Below are 17,722 nucleotides of genomic sequence, written 5' to 3' on the forward strand. Positions count from 1 at the left end.
AAATGTTTTCCCTCTATCTTTGAAGTTCTAGTTGCTGATGTCATTTCATTTTCCTTATCGTTCTGTTTGAGAACTAGGTATGGGGCAGCCCTTGGAGGTCAGGGGGGTATCTTAGTAGGTATTTGCAGAATTGCCTCTAATCTGGGGTGATCTTGGTGACCTCTTAGCTGGAGGTGGGTCCTTTCTCTGCTATAAAAGAAGCTAGTGGGCTTAGGGTAGAGAAGAAAGTAGCTAGCACTTCTACTACTGCAGCATTTGGCAAAGCAGTAAGATGAGGTGCCTTCTGCTCCTCCTTGTGACCATCATCACCTCTGAATGCGCCTTCAGGTAAGTCTTGAGGCTTCAGGGTGTTATGGATCCCCTGAGGCTGGTGAGAAACCTCAGAGAGAGGGAAAGGAGTGGCTAAGAGATGGGGGCTTGCCTGATGACTCTTATTGACAGGCAGATGAGGAGTCTATGATAGGAAATCCTGTAGTTTTCCCTTTCAGTCTCAACAAACCTAAATCTTAGTCCTTAAAATGGTGGTCTGGTGAGACACAAACAGGAATGGGCTCTCCATATGCCTTTTGTTCTTCTCTGCATGCCCAGGTACCAAATCTGAAGCACAGTTAGGTGCTCAAAAAGCCTGGTCTTCCTTTGGGTGAGGGGGAAACAGGATCCCTGAAAAAGATCAGAAGGTCTTAGACTACCCATAGTTCTTCTGTAACATTTTTGATGCCTCCCCTTCTTTACTTTGAATTCAGTGGTTCTAGTACAATTGGACTATAGGCAAGGCTTTGAAGCAGTGGCTTTCATCAGAGGTAGTCCCTGAGGAAAACTCCACAGATGTTTTAATCAACTCATGGAGCTAGATAAAAGGCTAAGACAATAACATTCTTGGGGGGGGGGTTATAGAGTGCCTTCCAGATGCTGCTTTCATTCTGGTGTGAGTTTGTATTTGTGTCTGTCATTCCATTTCCCAGAAGGGTCTTAGCGAGCCTGGGCTGGCTAATGGTGCTGCCATCCCAATTCCAGATTAGTTCCTGAGTCAAATGAAAACCAGTAGTGTAGGATCTAGGGAATGACAAAGCTGAGGCTAAGGAGAAAACAACCAGAGCATCGGAAAAGTGATAAGATCCAGGAAAAGGCTTTTCTCTTGCCGTGTGTTAGGTGCTTTGTAGGAGAAAGTGCTAACGTGCTTATGGATGATTGCCAGTTTCAAACTGGGCTGCATCTCCCATGATATTGCCTTTCTCTTGACCCTTTTAGACTCAGCTGTGTTTGGGGAAAAGGGATTTGCAAACAATTCCCTGGCCTTTCATTTATGAGATCATGTGAAGGGCCAGAGAAGAGAACAGAGTTGATGATTCTACATGAGTTTCTTTTAAGGCATAAATTAAAGAGAAAAACCAAAAAGTAGTAAATCTTTAAGATTGCTATTAATCAGGGGTAGCTAGGTGGAGCAGCAGATAAAGCACCTGGCCTGGATTCAGGAAGACCTGAGTTCAAATCCAGTCTCAGACACTTGACATTTACTAGCTGTGTGACCCTGGACAAGTCACTTAACCCTCATTGCCCCACCTCCTTCAAAGATTGCTATTAGTTGGTAATACAGTTCTGATCTTTACAAAGGACTTTTATGTCTGGTACCTCATTTCATTTTCACAATGGCCAAAATGATAGGTAAAAACATATCTTTAGATAACAGAATATAGTTCAACTGTCCCATTTTACCTGTGAGGTAGGTGTGGCACAGAGAGATTTAAATAGCTTGTTCAAGGTCACATAGTTAGGAATAACCCAGATAAGAAGAAAACCTAGGTCTTCTGAGTCTGATCTAGTGCTTATCCTGTTATACTACCATATACTGACCCTGGGCTTGGTTTGATTGATGCTTTTGGGGAAGGTTGAACCATTCTATTAGAAGGACTTGGTTAATTCTACTTTTTTTTTGTGGGGTAGTGGGGGTTAAGTGACTTGCCCAGGGTCACACAGCTAGTAAGTGTCAAGTGTCTGAGACTGGATTTGAACTCAGGTCCTCCTGAATCCAGGGCTGGTGCTTTATCCACTGTGCCACCTAGCTGCCCCCAATTCTACTTTTAAAAAATAGTATTTTATTTTCCCTAATTTCATGTAAAAAGAAATTTTAACATCCATTTTTTAAAACTTCGATTTCCAAATTCTCTCCCTTCTTCCCCAATCCTCCACTTTGAGAAGGCAAGCAATTTGATATGGGATATACATGTGTAGTCATGCAAAATATTTCCATATTAGTCATGTTGTGAAAGAAGTTAACTCTTTTTCAACTGCCTAAGGGTGCCGCTAAGAAAAGGGAAGAAGCTAAGAAGTTTGCTGAAGGAGCGTGGCCTGCTGGAAGACTTTCTGAAGAAGCATGAGTATTCCCTCAGCTCCAAGTACCGTTACCATGGTGAAGCCGCCGTGGTTGCAAATGAGCCCTTGACAAATTACCTGGATGTGAGTTGCTCTATTATAATAATAATAACAATAAGAACAACAACAATGATGATGATGCTGGTGATGACAACAACAGCAATAATAGTAATAGTAATAATAATACTCATTCTGTCTGTTACTGGAGTTGTAATCAAGGATGTTTTCAATGAACCTACGTTGAATGTAAAAGAATAATAGAAAGATTGGGACTGACTCAGACTTGCTTTCATTTGAACCTCATAAGAAATGATGAGATGATTGATGTGATGATGATAAGACTAGCTGCCATTTATATAGCACTTTAAGGTTTACAAAGTATGTAAAATGCATTGACTCATTTGGTTTCCTGGCTCTTTTTTGCTGATGAGTAAGTGCTCTCAAACCCTATACTTGACTTTTCTGGGCTACTTCTCCTGGTCCCTTCCCATTCTACTTTTCTCTGCTTCTCATGGAATTATAGAATCCCTTTGGGTCACAGCAGAGTATAAGAAGGATTCCTAAATCTGCATATCCAATGAATTTCCTTTTCTGATTGCCAGTTACTCATTACCACCTGCCTGTTGGATGCCCTCATAGGCATCTCAAACCCAACACGTTCAAAACAGAACTCACTACATTGCTGCCTCCTCCTCCTCCAAACTTCTCTAGCTACTTAGCTTGGCATTGAAGGCCCTCCACAATTGCACTCTTGACAATTTTTCCCATATTTTTTTCATACTACGCCTCCTCACAAACATATTCCAGCCATACTGGACAAAGTAGCCGTTCTGTGACTTTAACATTCCATCTTCTGCCTCTGTTTACATGTGCAAGCTATTTTCTTTACCTGGAATTTGGTCATGTCCTCCTCATCTCCACATCTCAGGGACCCTGTCTTTTCTTCAAGGCTCACTTCAGGTGCTGACTCCTCCTTGAGGCCTTCCTTGATGCTTCCAAAAAAGAGGAAATGTCAAAAAATCCCTTGAAAACCCTTTCTAGGAAGGGACAATTTTGGTAACTGGGAATTTTTCTAATTCTTTGTTTTGTTTTTATAGGGCAATGAGGGTTAAGTGACTTGCCCAGGGTCACACAGCTAGTGTCAAGTGTCTGAGGCTGGATTTGAACTTAGGTCCTCCTGAATCTAAGGCCAGTGCTTTATCCACTGTGCCACCTAGCTGCCCCATTTTTTCTAATTCTTAACCTTACTCTTTCAATAGTTGCAGTAATGATCCATTTCTTCCTATTCTACTCAAAGCAGAGGTAGAGAACAGCTTCTCCTCCTCCTCTTCCTCTTCCCAACTAACCAGAACATGGCCCTCATCTTCCCCCTATTTCACTCACCACCATGGGACCTTCCTCAGTGTTTTTGTTCTTATCTTGAGCTTGCTTCCCTAATCTTCTTGTTTTCCATTGTCCACGCTTCCTTTTTTGTATCTAGGTCAACCCCTCTAACCCTTAACTTTGGTACAGAGAGAGTTAACTATCAGGGCAGGCTTAGGCCCAGGTCACATGAGCTGTGTGAGACCTGCTATGTTTGGACCCTTGAGCATCACCAGGCCATCTGGGAGAGGTAGGACCCTGAGATGCTCACAATGCCATTCTGTCTTCCCTTCATCTCTGTTCTGCTTTTTCATCTCTAATTCTCCTCAGGTTCAAGTAAAGACAGAAACTTTGGCAGACATGAAATCCAAGCTAACCTCTCATTCCACTCCTTTCTTTGACTACATACCACCTTACATCACCATCCCAACATGTGATATTCTTGTGTCCACAGAGTCAGTACTTTGGAAAGATTCACATTGGGACCCCACCCCAGGAGTTCACTGTGGTGTTTGATACTGGCTCCTCTAATCTCTGGGTCCCCTCAGTCTACTGCAGCAGCACCGCCTGCCGTAAGTGACCCAGTTCATCAAAGGCTCAGACCGGCTATGTGGACCAGGGATCTAGAGTGGTGACTAGGATCATCCCTAGACAGAACTGACACAGATGAATTTTATCTCCTTAAGAGTCTCCAGTCGGGGCAGCTAGGTGGCGCAGTGGATAGAGCACCGGCTCTGGAGTCAGGAGTACCTGAGTTCAAATCCGGCCTCAGACACATAACACTTACTAGCTGTATGACCCTGGGCAAGTCACTTAACCCCAATTGCCTCACTTAAAAAAAAAGAGTCTCCAGTCTAGCTTATCCAAGCTACTTGAGTATATTATTGGGAGGGGTGGTGGGGTAGGATGGGAAATTGGATATTGAATGGAGAAGGAAAGAATGATTTCCTTTATTTGATTCTCTGTGGACCTAATAGAGAGAGAGAGGAGAGGAAGAGAGAACACATTTGTAGTTCTTATTTCCAAGGGTCAGTGACATTAACACCATGCTTGGCACATAGGAGGCATTAAACAAATGCTTATGGACTGACTGGCACACACTGATGGCCAGCTTTGCACAGCCTCCCCCTTGACCTCGGGGTTGTTTTGTTTCAGAAAACCACAACAGATTCTCCCCCTCTGAGTCCTCCACCTTCCAGAGCACCGATGAACCTCTGGCCATCCAGTATGGCACCGGCAGCATGCAGGGAGTCCTGGGCTATGACACTGTCATTGTGAGTATGGCCCAAACGGAGCATTTCCTACCCCTCTCTGACAGGGCTCAGCCAAGCATGGCATTGAAGGTTTGTTTGGTGGCTGGTCCTGCCCATTGGGAGGGCTGGGGATGGGAGGGATAAAATTCAGAGTAAGGTTTCCTGGACAGATTAGCCAAGCCCCATGTAGACTGGTAATACACACACACACACACACACACACACACACACACACACACACACACACACACACACACACACGGCGCTCTGTGGGGTGTTCCCTTCCCACTAAACCCCCCATTCCCACTGAGCTGCTCCCGTTCAGCATCACTGCCAGAGAGGTTTCTCTGGGGCTCCGTATCTCCATGCCCGAAATCCTTCTTGATACGGTTTTCCCACCGACTGTTCCTGTTTCACAGAATCAGAATCCCAGGACTTCCTATCTGGAGGGGCCGTCTGCAGTCATCTGCTCCGTGCCCTGCCCCAAAGAAATCTCATGATATAGCTTGTCCAACAGGGGTGCCTTGCCTCGAGGCAGGTGGGGGATGCTAAGAAGCCCCCTGCCTCCAGAAGTTCCCAGGCCCAGGCCACATCAGGCCAGCTCCCGCTCATGGAAAGTTTAGCTCTGCCACAGCCTAAGCTTCCCTCTTTCCACTGGACGGTCTTCCAGATATTTGAGGGCTACCACCATGGGGCCTTGAGCCCACATCCAGTTTAATTTGAACACCACAAAAAGCTCCTTGTTTCCTGACATGGCTAACCTGATCTTCAGGCTTTGACTGGGTAGAGAGACTCATCTACCTGACCTCATGGGAATCCCGGGTAGGCAGACCATAAGCAAAGAGAGCCCAGAGCTCCTCCTCGGGGAGTGAGTTACCAGGAGGTTGAGACCCTGAGCTAGCTAGTTTCTGAAGCATCCTGGTCCATGCTGGTCTGTATAGCATCTGCTCCTAAATGGCTTTGAAATGCTAATTTCCCCTTTCGGATGTCCTACTTCCTTTGCAGTCTGGAGCAATTTGCCTTTTTTTCTTTGCTATTTTAGGCGTAGGATAAAAAAACAACCCTGTGCCTGTTGTCATATTCAATTACAGCAACTTCAGCTCCCTCTCTATCACACATCCACCCACCTGGGAAGGCTGGGGAGAAACACCCTAGGTGTTTGTGTCTCCTCCTCGAAAGTCTCATCTGGCCAGAGGAAGCTGAGACTGGGGGGTAGGCTGTGGGGAGAGGGTGAAGAGTGGAGGGGGAGGAGAGAACACCAGCTTGGGTTAGCAATGTGATCAGACCCTGTCAGTTTGTACTAATTCCAGGACAACATGCCCCTTCCTTGTCTTCCTTGTCCCTTCTGCTAGGCACCTCTCTCTATGCTGAGAACACCAGGACTTGCCTTCAGCAAACACATTTATCTTTTTTCTTCCCCTCCTCCACTCTCACTTCACCCCTTTCCTGTTCCCCAAGTCTATCAAATTACTTCAAAAGGTCAACACACAAAGCATTAGAAAGGAGAATTTACCGCAGATGGGCTGCCCACCACTGGCTCATGAGTCTGTGAGGCCCGTTCTGGATAAGTCCCCAGGATGCTAGGGAACTAGATAGACTTTAAGGAGCATCAGGCAAATGTTCTACTCTCCTCACGGCTGTCAAAATGCCCACGTGTTCTACTGGCCTCTGCAGGGATCCTAGCAGAGGTAAAAATTTCAACACAATCTCTACTCCCTCTGCCCTTACTAGGGCTGACTGCAGGCTAGGGGCCTCTTTCTGATGACAGTTTGCAATTGCTAATTGTATGTGTCCCTATTTAGGTCTCCAATATTGTGGACCCTGGCCAGATCTTTGGCCTGAGCACCCAGGAGCCTGGTGACATCTTCACCTATTCTGAATTTGATGGGATCCTAGGACTGGGCTATCCTTCCCTGGCTGAGGATCAGGCTACCCCGGTCTTTGACAACATGATGAGCAAGCACTTGGTTGCCCACGACCTCTTCTCTGTTTATATGAGCAGGTAAGGGACACTTTAAGATGGTATCAGATGTAGTTGATTTGCTGCAAATCCTTAACCAGCATTGTTGGGGGTCCCTCCTCATTGTCATTTTTGATCCCCTCCTTCCATTCCATTTGGGAACACCTAGCAATTTGGGGACAGTTGCCATATACTTAGTTATAAGATCATACAAGGAAAGGTACAAACCTTTTAGATGAACCATATCAGACTTCTGATAGTCAGTGGTCAATTGCCATTTCTAGAAGTCAAAAAAGTCTCCGCCACCCTCACCCCAGTGTCCTTAACACTGTGACATACTTAGAAAAAGGTGTTCACTAAACATTTGTCGTTGGCGATGAAAATTCTGGTGATGATGAAGAAAATTAACAGGAAATAGAGATCGTGGTAGAGACAAGGCCAGGACCCACTATTCCAAGAAGAATAGCAGGAATAAGTTTACAGATAAAAGAGAGTAGTGGGAGGAGATGGAAGAATAGAATGTAAAAAGAATTTGGGAATTTGGGGGCATTCCCTCAAAAAATGCGGCAGTTATAGAGTTTGATTTCCTTCCTCCCCACATACAGGTGAGTTTTCATACACACAAAGTTAAACTTTAGGAATGTACACTATGCAACAGTATCATTGGAATTCATGGGGTAGCCTGGGGTGGAGAGAAAGGGGTTTAGAAAAAGGAGAAACAGAAGTGATTTAGCATCATTGGGCAGCCAGAAATACATTCTCTACCCAAAAGGCCCAAGATAAGGGAACACCCCTCCCCACTGGAGGGATTTTTCCTGGAAAAGAGCATAGGGAAGAGAGCCTTGCTGGAGAGGTATGACTGACTGTAGGGGTGTGCTGGAACAAGCTCTGACTACTTAAGAGAGCCGATTGTAAAATGTTCAATGCGGGCATTTACACCTTGGAAATTGGTAAATGCTAAAAATCAGAGCTCCATTTATTGTTTTGTTGATTTCTTAGACTTGAGAAAGTGTTGGGAAAATGTTAACAATGCAGATTAAATTTTAAAGTGTTTTTAAACAGTTATGAGCACACTCGTGGGAGTGAGAGAGATTCCAGGGGATTCTGGAGCTTTTATATCCAGGTTCAAGGGCATGTGAAGGGTACAGCTTTAACCTGAAGCTTAGAGGCTATGCCTGGAGCCCGGCAGAATAGACTTGGGTGTCTCCAGGGGTTGGGGCTGAAGAGTGAGGTAGGCAGCCTGAGAGAAACAACTTCATTCAGATCTTGAACGTTATGTGCAGATGAATCTATATGTGTAGGTCAGGAAGATGTGTGTCCCAATAAACTCCACGCACACAGACGCTTTTACTCCTCTGTGTCCTTTGGATTACCAAGACAAAGGCCAACCATTGAGGAAGGGGACCGGAGAGTCCTAACAGCTAATGAGAGTCTCCGGAGTCATAGCATTGTAGATTGAGAACTTCAAGGGACCCTTAGAGACCATCAAGGTGAGGACACTGAGGCTGGAGCTATAGTGACCTGTCCAGGAGGGATTTCCTACCTTCCTACTCTAAGCCCAGGCTTCCCTGCACTGCACCACACACATTTCCTTGGGTGATGGTGGCAGATGTGGACGCTGGGAAATGGGAGATCTGACCTAGTCTGACCATAAACCACCAGAAGCTGGAGTCCTACGGATGTCCTTTACTCTGACCTAAGGAGGTGCTCAGATCCGTACCATCTCCTCTCGTTTCAGGAATAGCCAGGGGAGCATGCTCACCCTTGGAGCCATCGAACATTCCTACTACACTGGCTCCCTGCACTGGGTGCCCGTCACTGAGCAGGGCTACTGGCAATTCTCTGTGGACAGGTGAGTGAGAGACCCGAGCATCTTCTGGTACAAGATCAACAGGTGCTGTGCTGAGTGCTCAGGAAACAAAGACTTCCTGCCCTCAAGGGATTTACTTTCTATCAATAGACAGGTACATATGGATAGACAGAACAGACAGAAGAGGTGGGTTAGGGAGGGAGGGAGGACGCTAGCAGAGAAGCTTTGTGAAGGCGGCAATGCTCAGGCTGAGTCTTGCGAGAAGTGACGGTACTAAGGTAAAGGTGAGAAAGGCGTCTGCGGGAATGGGGCAGTGCAAATGCAGAAGGCAGAGTGGCACAGGGAAGGAGCAGCAAGAGAGCCAGCTTGGCAGGACCATGGAGTGTAGAAGGAAGCTCAGAATCCTAGGACATTGTGGTTTAGAGGAAAGTGTATGGGACAGAAAACCAGAAGATCTGCACTTGCTAGCGGGGTGACCCCAGTTCCCTCCTCTGTAAAATGGGACTGTTAGTTTGTCTTGGAGGGTGGTTGTGACATTCAAGTGAAATCATACATGAGAAAATCTTTTATATGGCAAAGTCCCACATACATGTTGTATATTCTATAATATTCTAATATATAATAATAATTATATATAGTTTTATTGTATAATAGCTATTATACAAAAAGGGAGCCATTATTATAAGCCTTTCCTGTTAGCATGTACATTAGGCTCTTCAAGGCAACATTACATTTAAATAAGATATTTTTATTTTAACTTCAATTTTACCTATTGTTCATTGTAGACAGAAAAAAGAACCTCCTTTCCTCAATTTTTTAATTTGGTTGCAATTGTAAGACACCACCAGTTACATAAACCACCCTCCTTTCTTTATTCATTCATTTCATAACTCTGCCCAGAGTGGTGACTTTTCTCTGAGGCTTGAGGAGATGAAGGGGCTTTTGTGCAGTCCCTTCAGTGGTAAAACCAGCCTGGTAATCTTTGATCCCACAGAACTCTTCCCTCTCCAAGTACAGTCTTTGTGGCCCATAATTTAAAAGTAATTTGAGAATTTTTCAAATACTTCAAGATATCACCAAACCAGAATTTGATGATCTCGGATCCAGAGTAACATATGCTTTGCTTCCATCTGTAATTTACCAATGCATTCTGACTATAGGTAACTTTGCATTTAAGAGCTTGGTAGTCATTTTCATCTTTGGATAAGTATTTGTGAGGGCCTGTGATATGCCCAGTACCATACAAGGTACAGCCGAGAATACAAAAAGTTGTTAGATGTGATCTTAGCCTTTAAGGGGTTTATAAGAAATAAGACTTACATGTCAGACAAGACCTAAAGCTAAAAAAAGACTAACGATAAGAGCTAACAATTATATAGTATTTGAAAGTTTGCAAGGCACTTTACAAATATGATCTTATTTTATCCTCACAACCACCCTAGGAGGTAGGTGCTACTATTATTTCCATTTTACAAATGGGAAAACTGAGTCAGAGTTTAAGTGAGTTACCCAGGGTCATATAGCTAGTAGGTGTCTAAGGCAGCATTTGAACTCAGGTCTTCTGAGGCTGGTGCTTTATCCACTGCAATACCTAAGCTGCCAGCTATAAAGACTGGTATAGGATAATAAATAATCTAGTGTTAAGAGTATATGGTGTCTATACCTCCTGTTTCCAAAGGAGTTGTGGTAGTCACTGCCAGTTCATCTTTGAGATTAACCCATAGACCATGATCAACCTGCTGGGGGCCAGCTCCAACTTACCATGTGCTTCTATCCAAAGGAAGGCAAGCCTGTAAAGGAGATTGGCTTCCTTTCCTTGGTCTCTGCTTCAGGCTTGAGCTCTAGCTTTGAGCACTGTTTTAAAAAAACAAACAAATACTCTCTGATGTTAATAGAAGAAGCAGATAGAATTCAGATCTGAACTGAGCAGCTTGTCTGACTTCTCCTAGCATCACTGTCAATGGCCAGGAGGTGGCTTGTGTTGGTGGTTGCCAGGCCATCTTGGACACTGGCACCTCTCTCTTGGTCGGTCCAAGCTATGACATCCTCAACATCCAGAGTGTCATTGGGGCTACCGAGGGACAATATGGAGAGGTAAGTCCCCTGGCTCAGCCTTCAGAGACTTCTTTCTTCACCAGCTCTGGGAATTCCTTACTGTCAGAAGAAGAGGCAGTTCTCAAGTATCTGTACTAATGAAGGAAATTTAGTCAGTGTAGAAAACAACAAAAAAATAGAAGAGTGGATTTATTGGGAATCAGCCATCCTTAGCTCCCAGCATCTCCTGGGCTCAGGAGTCAGTCAGCAAGCATTGATTAAGCGCTTACTGGGCTAAGCACTTGGGGACACAGACAGACAAAAACATCTCTCCCTTTAGTGAGCTCACAGCTTAATGGGGCACTATCCTTTGTTCTGTGATATACATTTAAATGTTTAGACCCCACCTTCCTTCCTCCATCCCACTTTGCCATGCTTTCTCAAGGACCACCTCGCCTCCTGTCCCGAGCCCTTGAGCATTGTGGGGAGTTTGTGGGCATTACAAATACTTCTGATTCTGTGTCCCCCCAATCAGGAAAGCACTTCCCACAAGCCGATGCTGGCTCCAGCATCTCTCATTGTCCGCCTTTCACTGCTGCAGGCTCTTTGTCCAGAGCTAGAACTTCTAACTGGGTTTGCCCCTTTTGTAGAGGCTCTAGTCTAGAAGCTGGGTCCTTGCCAGGGAGTGGCAGGGGGGATTTTCTTTGTGATTTGAACAAGTCACACCCTCATCTCCAGTGGGAAACTCTGGACAGACTTTCTTGGCCCCAGATGTTTCTCTAAGCTTCCCTTCCCAGCCCAGGCTCCCCTTTTCTGCTGCACATCTTATTTCCCTCTCTTAAATCCTCTTGGGCTTTTTTCAGTATGACATCAACTGCAGCAGCCTGAGTTCCATGCCTACAGTTGTGATTCAGATCAACGGCAAGCAGTTCCCTCTCCCTCCCTCAGCCTATACCAATCAGGTAGGAACCTTGTGGGGAGAAACTCCTCAGAGAAGGGTTGGAAACTCCGGGAGATTGGTCACAAGAAGGTGGCTTGGACACATGCTGGTCGAGTGGGATTAGTTGAGCTGCCTGCATGAACAAGATGTTTTCTTGCCTTTGTGGGATGGAGTAGTAGAACCTGCACTGGATTTGGAAATCTGAAGTCTGGGGTCTGGTCCTGACTCTGCCACTTCCTAGCCATTGGTTTGGGGGAGTCATTTGTGCCCCCTGAGCTTTAGTTACCTCACCTGTAAAAAGTGAAGATAGTGACTCTCTCTACTTGATGGTTTTGTTGTGGGGAAAGTGCTTTGTAAAAAGTGCATTGTAGAAATGTGAATAGTTATATCAAGACTAGAGAATCAGCCCAGGCCTAGGAACCATGGGGAAAGATTTAAGAAGCCTTGTTCTCCAGTAGGCCATTAGGAGAGGCCTAAACTTCTGCCCATTGCTTAGCCCTTCCCTCTGTCCCCTTTCAATTGTTTGTTTTTTTGGGCAGGGCAATGAGGGCTAAGTGACTTGCCCAGGGTCACACAACTAGTAAGTGTCAAGTGTCTGAGGCCAGATTTGAACTCAGGTCCTCCTGAATCCAGGGCTGGTGCTTTATCCACTGTACCACCTAGCTGCCTTCCCCCTTTCACTTTTGTCTAGATTTCCCTTTGAAAGTCTGGGGTTTTCTAGAGGTTCTGATCCCATTCCTTAATCATGCCATCAGACTCAAGGCAAAATATATGTTCAACATTGGCATGACCCAGTAACCAACATGCTAGCATGACAGCCCAGCCTTGTGCCTGCCAGGCTCTCCTCCACTGGTCAGCTGGTCAAGCTAGCTGGGATCAGAGCTAAAAATGAGCAGGCTAGACAAGGGAGGGTTGAGTGGGACCAGAGAGATAATTAACATGACCTTATATTTGGATAGCCCTCCAGAGTTTACAGTTGTCACTTAGAGTATGCCATTTTATCTTTTTTTTTTTTTTTTTTTTTGGTGAGGAAATTGGGGTTAAGTGACTTGCTTAGGGTCACACAGCTAGTAATTGTTAAGTGTCTGAGGCCGGATTTGAACTCAGGTCCTCCTGACTCCAGGGCTGGTGCTCTATCCACTGTGCCACCTAGCTGCCCCCATTTTATCCTTATAAAAATTCTCTGTTAGTATTCCCATTTTAAAGATAAGGAAACTGAGAATCACAGGAAGTGACTTGCATATGTTGTTAGTGGTAAATCCAGGCTTTTTATGCCATCCTGTCACTAATGATGTTAAATGATTTAATGAATTAGTTAGCTGGGAGCCTGGACACATGGTTCTAGTCCAAGCTCTGCTTCTTGAATTTCACTCTTTCTGGGTTTGCCTCTTCATCTTTAAGAAGAGGGCAATACCATACTTGGCTCAGAGTTATCCCTATGGTGATAGGTATGAAGGATCAGGGTGGGGGGGGGGGAAGAATCCCTTGTGACTGTGCAAGGCATTACTTATTGTTGCAATGAGCCAGAGACTGCCTCCACTGAGTGTTCTGCTTTGGTCTTCTCAGGAGCTGGGACAGTGTTCCAGCGGCTTCCAGGGTGATGGCAGTTCCCAGCTGTGGATCCTGGGAGATGTCTTTATCCGAGAGTACTACAGCGTCTTTGACAGGGCTAACAACCGCGTGGGCTTGGCCAGAGCTGTCTGATGGAGACACTGAACTTGGCCAGCCTCACCCAACTTTGCCCCATTGATTAGACCCCATGGATGAGAATACTTGATGCCTCCAAGCTGTCCTTAATAAAGTATCCCTTATGCAACAGAGCCTTGCCTTCTGACCTTTTCTGTGGCCTCTACTACTTGCACATTTTCAAGAGTGGGCAGTGGGAGATCATGGGTGTGTCCAGCTCAGCAGCTGGACCAGCTTAGTCCTTTACAGAGGGCCAGGGACCTAACTGTTGGGTGACAACCTTCATTTAGAAAAGGAGCAATGTCAAAGTCAGATTCCTTTGCCTCATTGTTACTTCAGAGTAACTTCTCAGATATTCCCATTTCCAGAGATGGACTGCTGTGGAATTTGTGGCCCCAGTTGGAATTGGATCTGTCATGGGGTCAGAGGAACAGGACTAGGGAAAGGGAATTTAAATGATGATTAAGGAAAAGAGCCAGAAAAATGGGATTTTTCCAGTGAGATTACTTAAAATGAGCGCATCCCTCCAAGGGTCAGACTTGGAGAAGAAACTTTATAGGGAACACAGTCCTGCATCATGAGTCAAGAGGAATTTAATGAGAGAAGATCTGTTGCTGGTGGTGGGGGTGAGATCTTGATGGGATGGAACCATTGAGGGGTGGGCGGAAGCCTCCCTTGCCTTGGCAGGAAGACTTCTGGGTCTTACTCAGCTGTCTTTGGAGGAACTTTTGAGCAGGATACTGGGCCTGGGGCACATGAGAATCCCTCAAGTCTCTATTCCACAGGAGTAGGAAACAGATCTTGGCCTTTGACTGAAATGACAGAGGCAACAGACAGCATCAGGAGGGTGGGGAGCGAGGGGCAAAGTGAAACAGGTCCAGAGATAACCTCACAGCCTCATCTAAGGTTGTGCAGGGCCTGGACCACCTCCATCCTCCCACCCCCTTGCCTGAATCTCCTAGGGATACAAGTAATTCCATAGCCTAACATTCTCGGGGTGACAGAATGAGGAAAGGACCCTAGAGATACAATAACATCTAAGTCAGGCCCCTGAAACCTTTTTCTCTTTATAGAAGGGGTGGGAGATGGAGCCTTGGTCTAGCTTATGCCATCCTTGCTGCCACCTTACCTGTCTCAGTGATGGGAAAGAGTGGGTGCTGCTCCTGACCTCATACACCCACTTCCTAGGGCCATGACTTGGGCCTGCCTGTTCCTCTCCCCTTTAGAAATGTCCCATCTCCCTTTCTGCCCAGGGTGCCCTCAGTGGAAATGACAGGGGAGGAGAGGTTGCCGATGTTACTGTTGACATGACAGCAAAGCCAGGGCTCCCAATGGGCCTCAGAAGAGAAGAATCTTGAGACACAGATTCGTGCTCTTGGCTCACTTCTCTACCCTCCCTGTCATTTTTGCCTTGACTGAGCCTCCCTGGGTCAGGGCTCTGATTGGAACCTCTGCCCCTTTTTAAGTCCTTCTGTCTCACTGTTTTCTCTGGCTCTGAATCGTGATGCAGCTACCTTGCACAATAGTACCTACTAAGTATCTCAAGAATACAGGGGTCATTGGGGCAGCTAGGTGGCACAGTGGATAGAGCACCGGCCCTGGATTCAGGAGTACCTGAGTTCAAATCCGGCCTCAGACACTTAACAGTTACTAGCTGTGTGACCCTGGGCAAGTCACTTAACCCGAATTGCCTCACAAAAAAAAGAGTACAGCAGTCATAAGGGCATGTAGAGTGATTGGCTCAAGTGGGGTCCCATCTCTGGACCTGGGACCCTCCCAGCCTGCCCAGCAGCATCCCCTCTTACCCTTCAGATGTTGCTGATTCTGCAGGATGCTCATCAGAAGGGAGTGTTTGAGCAGCTAAACTCCAGATCCTTGAAAACTGTGTTGACCTCTCTGTGTCTTGGAAAAGGAAAGATTCCCCCACCAGTTATCCGGTGAAACCTGGCTTCATATTCACCTCTGATTACCGGTGGAGTTGTCAGGATAAGAACTCATAAGGCCCCAGTGCAAAACTTGAACTGAAGTCCATAGGTTCAAAAGGAAATCAGACACTGAGGCTGATGAGAACATGGAAAGAGTCAGAAGACCTGGGTTTACAACCCAGCTGTGAAGCTTCTTACTTACATGGGGCCAGTCACTTTATTTCTCCAGGCCTCAGTTTCTTCAACTGTAAAATCAGGAAGTTAGAGCGGAAAGCTGTTAAGGTCCCTTCCACCCTTAGATCTAGGATCTAGGTCACCCTATCTTCAATATCAATGGACACCTATCAAGGATCAGAATTCTTCTGCTATGTGCTGGGTCAAAGGCTCTTGGCCTCCCCGTGTGTTTGGAGCAATATTTTCCTTTTCTTTGCTTATATTGTTTGTTGAGTTATACAGGCGTGACTTCTGCAAATAGTTTTTTGTTGTTGTTGTCACCGTTTATAAAGTAATACCCATTTTAATATAGTATGTCATAGGTAATAATGCATATGAAGAAGGCAAAAAACATAGGGATCCAACCCTGCCCTCTTTATTTAAGGTTAAATGACTTATGCAAGGTCCCATGGTTAGCGTTGGGGCAACAGCTCAAACATAGCACTGATTCTAAGATCTTTCTACTGTGCCTCCCAAAAATGTATGTATAGATATGGTAGCTAACATTTATGTAGAGCTTCAAGTTTTGTGAAGCCTTAGACAGATGGAATGAGGTAGAGATGTGGCTTCAGGTCTCCTTTCTTTTTTTAAAAATTAATTAATTAATTAAAATTTTTTTTTCAGGTCTCCTTTCTGACACACAGAGGCTGTGTGACCTTGGGCAAATCATTTCAACTCTCAATGTCCCAGGCAATTAAAAGTTGGTGGGTTATTTTGGTTTTGGTTTTGGTGGATATTGGGCCATTGCTGCCCCACATTTTATTAATGTCCAGCCAAGAATTTATGCAATCCAGTTTCTGACTAGAAATTGTTGCACAGGTATTGTTCTACATTGGTAAAGGGAGTTTCCTCACTGGTAGTTTCCTGGACCAATAGAGTCACAGGTCTGGTCACATAGATACCTGCTCTTTGCCAGGCACTGTACAACAACAAAAGGTAAAATAGTTCTTGCCCTCAGGAGCTTACACTCTAGCATGGACAAATTGTAAGTACATATGCACATAGACAAGATAGATAGAAGGTAATTTGGGGCAGGGTGCTAGGGATTGGAGGAATGGGGAAAAGTTTCTCTTAGAAGTTGGCATTTGAATTTAGCCTTGAGGAAAACTTGATATTATTCTAAGAAGTGGAGGTTGAGAAGGAAGAGCATTTTGGGATTTTGAGCTAGCCTACCCAAAGGCAGATAAAGAGGAATTTGAGTGTCAGGGATGAGGAAGAGGAAAGGGACAATTTGGTTGGACCAGAGTGTGAATGAAGGGGAGAAATGTGAAATGGGGCAGTGAGGCAGGTTGTGAAGGGCTTTAAATGTCAAAAAGATAAGTTTCTATATGATCCTAGAGGTAATAGGGACCCACTGGAGGTTGTGATATAACCAGATCTGTGCCTTAGGAAAACTACTATGGAGGCAGCTAAGTGGCTCAGTGGATAAAGTATGGACTCAGTCTCAGACACTTGACACTTACTAGATGTGTGACCCTGGGCAAGTCACTTAATTCTCATTGCCCCACCAAAAAACAAACAAACAAAAAAAGGGTAAACTACTACGCTGGCCACTATGGAGGGAGGATGGGGGGGAGTAGGGCAAGACCTGAGACAGGGAGACTAATTAGGAAACTACTGAAATGCTGCTAGAGAAGTCTGAACTAGGGCGGTGCTTGTGTGAGCAGAGAGGAGGCGAGAGATGAGAGAGATTGTTGTGGAGGTAGCATTAACAAGATATGGCGGGGGCAGCTAGGTGGCGCAGTGGATAAAGCACCAGCCTTGGATTCAGAAGGACCTGAGTTCAAATCCAGCCTCAGACACTTGACACTTACTAGCCGTGTGACCCTGGGCAAGTCACTTAACCCTCATTGCCCCACCCAAAAAACAAAAACAAAACAAGATATGGCAATGGGTTGGACATAGGGAATGAGTAAGCATGAGTAGTTGATAATAATGACTGAGGTCTTGAACCCAAGTGACCAGAAGGACAGTGGTGTCCTTAACAGAAAGAAGGAAGTCTGTGTCTTTAGCAGAGTATGCATTACACACTAAGAACCCTCCCCATACCAACCCCTCCCTAAGGATAGGCTTTATCTTGCCCCCTTTTGGAGAAGAGCCCAGAGACTACATCTCCCCACTTAGGACCATAGATTTTAGAGCTGGAAAGGACTTGGAGGCCAACCAGTC

At 45.4% G+C, this 17,722-nt stretch overlaps 1 protein-coding gene across 1 annotated transcript; it reads left to right on the forward strand.

Annotated features, from left to right (window-relative positions):
- Positions 1-271: 271 nt before the first annotated feature.
- LOC122725523 (chymosin-like) lies at positions 272-13,446 on the forward strand. Its single transcript, XM_043962663.1, has 9 exons — positions 272-327; positions 2,295-2,454; positions 4,187-4,304; positions 4,888-5,006; positions 6,788-6,987; positions 8,684-8,797; positions 10,705-10,849; positions 11,653-11,751; positions 13,296-13,446. Exons 1-9 carry the CDS (start codon positions 272-274, stop codon positions 13,431-13,433), a joined length of 1,149 nt encoding a protein of 382 aa, XP_043818598.1. The 3' UTR covers positions 13,434-13,446.
- Positions 13,447-17,722: the final 4,276 nt, after the last annotated feature.

Source organism: Dromiciops gliroides, chromosome 4 (assembly GCF_019393635.1).
Source record: "Dromiciops gliroides isolate mDroGli1 chromosome 4, mDroGli1.pri, whole genome shotgun sequence".
NCBI classification, from domain to species: Eukaryota; Metazoa; Chordata; class Mammalia; order Microbiotheria; family Microbiotheriidae; genus Dromiciops; species Dromiciops gliroides.

Coding starts and splice junctions, on each gene's coding strand:
- LOC122725523 (XM_043962663.1), top strand. CDS start 272: ATGAGGTGCCTTCTGCTCCTCCTTGTGACCATCATCACCTCTGAATGC. Junction 10,850..11,652: donor CCGAGGGACAATATGGAGAG/GTAAGTCCCCTG, acceptor GGCTTTTTTCAG/TATGACATCAACTGCAGCAG. Junction 11,752..13,295: donor CCTCAGCCTATACCAATCAG/GTAGGAACCTTG, acceptor TGGTCTTCTCAG/GAGCTGGGACAGTGTTCCAG.